A 3,800-nucleotide genomic window follows, 5' to 3' on the forward strand; every position below is an offset into this window, starting at 1 on the left:
CCGTTCCCCTCTCTGTCCCCCTCTCCATTCCCCTCTCCGCTCCCCTCTCCGTTCCCTCTCTGTCCCCCTCTCTGCTCCCCTCTCTGGCCCCCTCTCCGCTCCCCTCTCTGCTCCCCTCTCTGTTCCCCTCTCTGTCCCCCTCTCCGCTCCCCTCTCCGCTCCCCTCTCCGTTCCCCTCTCTGTCCCCCTCTCCGCTCCCCTCTCCGCTCCCCTCTCCATTCCCCTCTCCGCTCCCCTCTCTGCTCCCCTCTCTGCTCCCCTCTCAAAACTCATCACTTTTCAACACATTCACTCTCCGTCTCTTCCCTGGTCCTCTTATTAACCCGTACTGTAATGTTTCTTGGACAATTATCGTGAAACACCTTGACAGTACCATTGTAGCTTTGATTCAACTTGGCTTCGAGTTCTCCCAAGGTTTCCAGGTTCAATATGTTCCCATTGCCGTTTCTGTTCTCCCCCCAGTATGCTCCGACCGTCCAGTTCTTTGTGTTGTTGTAACAGCAGTAGGCTGTCCACAGGAGATCAGGGATGTTCACTCGGTTGTTCAGTTTGTTGCTGCTGCTGGGCACTGCTCCAGTCACCACATAGGCTTTTATCTTGTTGTTGTTATCCTTACAGTTAAGCTCAAGAGCTTTTCTGACTCTGCACTCCATTGTCTTCCAGCTGCCTTTGTTGAAGGAACTTTCCTGGGGAACGGCGTTCGTCAGGGTGAAAGTGGACTTCTTGGTATCATTATCAGGTGCGTATGAACATGGGAACAGGTGACCTTTTTCCAGACCCAGGGTGTTGTTGTCGTAGTCTTTGTTCACAGCCTGGAATCTTATATCTTCATTATTATTACGCTTCTTCACCACACTTTGGTTTTTCATCTCTTCTTCTACTACTCCTTCAAGCTGCAGAAACATCAGTCAGACATTACAACTCTAACAATATCACAAGTACAGACATTAAAACTCATTAACAAGTTCAGACATTAAAACTCTGTAACAAGTTCAGACATTAAAACTCTGTAACAAGTTCAGACATTAAAACTCTGTAACAAGTTCAGACATTAAAACTCATTAACAAGTTCAGACATTAAAACTCATTAACAAGTTCAGACATTAAAACTCTGTAACAAGTTCAGACATTAAAACTCTGTAACAAGTTCAGACATTAAAACTCTGTAACAAGTTCAGACATTAAAACTCATTAACAAGTTCAGACATTAAAACTCTGTAACAAGTTCAGACATTAAAACTCTGTAACAAGTTCAGACATTAAAACTCTGTAACAAGTTCAGACATTAAAACTCTGTAACAAGTTCAGACATTACAACTCATTAACAAGTTCAGACATTACAACTCATTAACAAGTTCAGACATTACAACTCTGTAACAAGTTCAGACATTACAACTCTTTAACAAGTTCAGACATTACAACTCTGTAACAAGTTCAGACATTACAACTCTGTAACAAGTTCAGACATTAAAACAAGTTCACAATTTAACAATCCAGACTTAAACTGAAAGTAATGAAGGTGCATTCGTGTCTCAAAGATACTGTATGTCTATAGCAGTAAATGAATACACATGTTGAATGAATAGAGATTAGAACTACCTGAGGCTCCATCATCCAGGACTGATTTGGTCTACCAACTACCTTACCACTGAAGGTGACTCTATCATCCAGGACTGACTTGGTAACATAACTGTCTGTGATATACAGTATACCAGTAATAAATACACATGTTGAATGAATAGAGATTAGAATTACCTGAGGCTCCATCATCCAGGACTGACTTGGTCTACCAACCTCCTTACCAGAGAAGGTGTAGGCTGAGAACACAGGGATCCTGTTGGTCGTGTCGTAGAGAGTTGCAAACCTGTAGGTGTTGTTGAACAACTGGCAGATCGGTTTGTAGCGGTTCTGGTTCTGGACTGTCCCACCAACCAAAATACCTGGGAGATTTGGAGTTGTCTCCTTCAGGAAGAACGTCTTGCACTGTGGAACATCACTGAACTTATCCACTACATGAGAGAGAGCAGGAGGAAGGAGAGAGAGGAGGAGGAGAGTAGAGAGATGATTCAATACCCCCATCATCACCTGAAGACTGTACACCACAGAGACAAAGATGAAGTTACAGAGACCAGTTGGTAGACTGGAGACTGTTGAGCTGAGTCAGGACAGACTGATTTAAATAGGTTTTCAGAGACCAGTTGGTAGACTGGAGACTGTTGAGCTGAGTCAGGACAGACTGATTTAAATAGGTTTCAGAGACTCCTCCTTCATGTGTCAAGACAGAAAGGGTTGATTTGCATAAACTCCTCTGTTTGTTTCCATGGAAACTGCTGTAACAAATAACATGTGACTCACCTACTGTAGTTTCTGACTCGTATAGACCCAGAACTTAATCTCACAAGATTATAGTTCTGTGTTAATGAGATTAGACTGCTCTAAATAGTGACTGCATCCACACTTTGGTTCTGGTAGAAAAACATTTTAGGATAAAAACATGACTTTACTCAGCATAGAGTCTGTCAGAAGATACACATCAGACTATTACAACAGTGGGACTGTTCTGGAATTACGGTTGCTGAGTTCACATTCATTAATATCCCACAAGGCTTAGCGCCTCTGACACAACAACTCAAAGAAGTAACACTTGCATTTCCCTTGACCAGCAAGTCAACATATTTAGTATGTCTCAAAATGGAGGAAGATGTGTCCTACTGAATGAAACGGAGGAAGATGTGTCCAACTGAATGAAATGGAGGAAGATGTGTCCTACTGAATGAAATGGAGGAAGATGTGTCCAACTGAATGAAACGGAGGAAGATGTGTCCTACTGAATGAAATGGAGGAAGATGTGTCCTACTGAATGAAACAGAGGAAGATGTGTCCTACTGAATGAAATGGAGGAAGATGTGTCCTACTGAATGAAATGGAGGAAGACGTGTCCAACTGAATGAAATGGAGGAAGATGTGTCCAACTGACTGAAATGGAGGAAGATGTGTCCAACTGAATGAAATGGAGGAAGATGTGTCCAACTGACTGAAATGGAGGAAGATGTGTCCAACTGAATGAAATGGATGAAGATGTGTCCAACTGACTGAAATGGAGGAAGATGTGTCCAACTGAATGAAATGGAGGAAGACGTGTCCAACTGAATGAAATGGAGGAAGATGTGTCCAACTGACTGAAATGGAGGAAGATGTGTCCAACTGAATGAAATGGAGGAAGATGTGTCCAACTGACTGAAATGGAGGAAGATGTGTCCAATTAATTGAAATGGATGGAAGAGGTGTCCAATTGAATGAAATTGAGGAATATGTGTCCAACTGAATGAAATGGAGGAAGATGTGTCCAACTGACTGAAATGGAGGAAGATGTGTCCAATTCATTGAAATGGATGGAAGAGGTGTCCAATTGAATGAAATTGAGGAATATGTGTCCAACTGAATGAAATGGAGGAAGATGTGTCCAACTGACTGAAATGGAGGAAGATGTGTCCAATTAATTGAAATGGATGGAAGAGGTGTCCAATTGAATGAAATTGAGGAATATGTGTCCAACTGAATGAAATGGAGGAAGACGTGTCCAACTGAATGAAATGGAGGAAGATGTGTCCTACTGAATGAAACGGAGGAAGACGTGTCCAACTGAATGAAATGGAGGAAGATGTGTCCAACTGAATGAAATGGAGGAAGATGTGTCCTACTGAATGAAACGGAGGAAGATGTGTCCAACTGAATGAAACAGAGGAAGATGTGTCCTACTGAATGAAACAGAGGAAGATGTGTCCAACTGAATGAAATGG

At 42.4% G+C, this 3,800-nt stretch overlaps 1 protein-coding gene across 1 annotated transcript; it reads right to left on the bottom strand.

The window, feature by feature from the left end:
- Positions 1-211: 211 nt before the first annotated feature.
- LOC121847400 (endonuclease domain-containing 1 protein-like) lies at positions 212-2,230 on the bottom strand. Its single transcript, XM_042328067.1, has 2 exons — positions 1,756-2,230; positions 212-893 (listed from the first exon to the last, which is right to left on the bottom strand). The coding sequence occupies exons 1-2, from the start codon at positions 2,080-2,082 to the stop codon at positions 273-275; spliced, it is 948 nt and encodes a 315-aa protein (XP_042184001.1). The 5' UTR covers positions 2,083-2,230; the 3' UTR covers positions 212-272.
- Between the last annotated feature and the right edge of the window lie 1,570 nt (positions 2,231-3,800).

Source organism: Oncorhynchus tshawytscha, linkage group LG10, assembly GCF_018296145.1.
Source record: "Oncorhynchus tshawytscha isolate Ot180627B linkage group LG10, Otsh_v2.0, whole genome shotgun sequence".
NCBI lineage: Eukaryota > Metazoa > Chordata > Actinopteri > Salmoniformes > Salmonidae > Oncorhynchus > Oncorhynchus tshawytscha.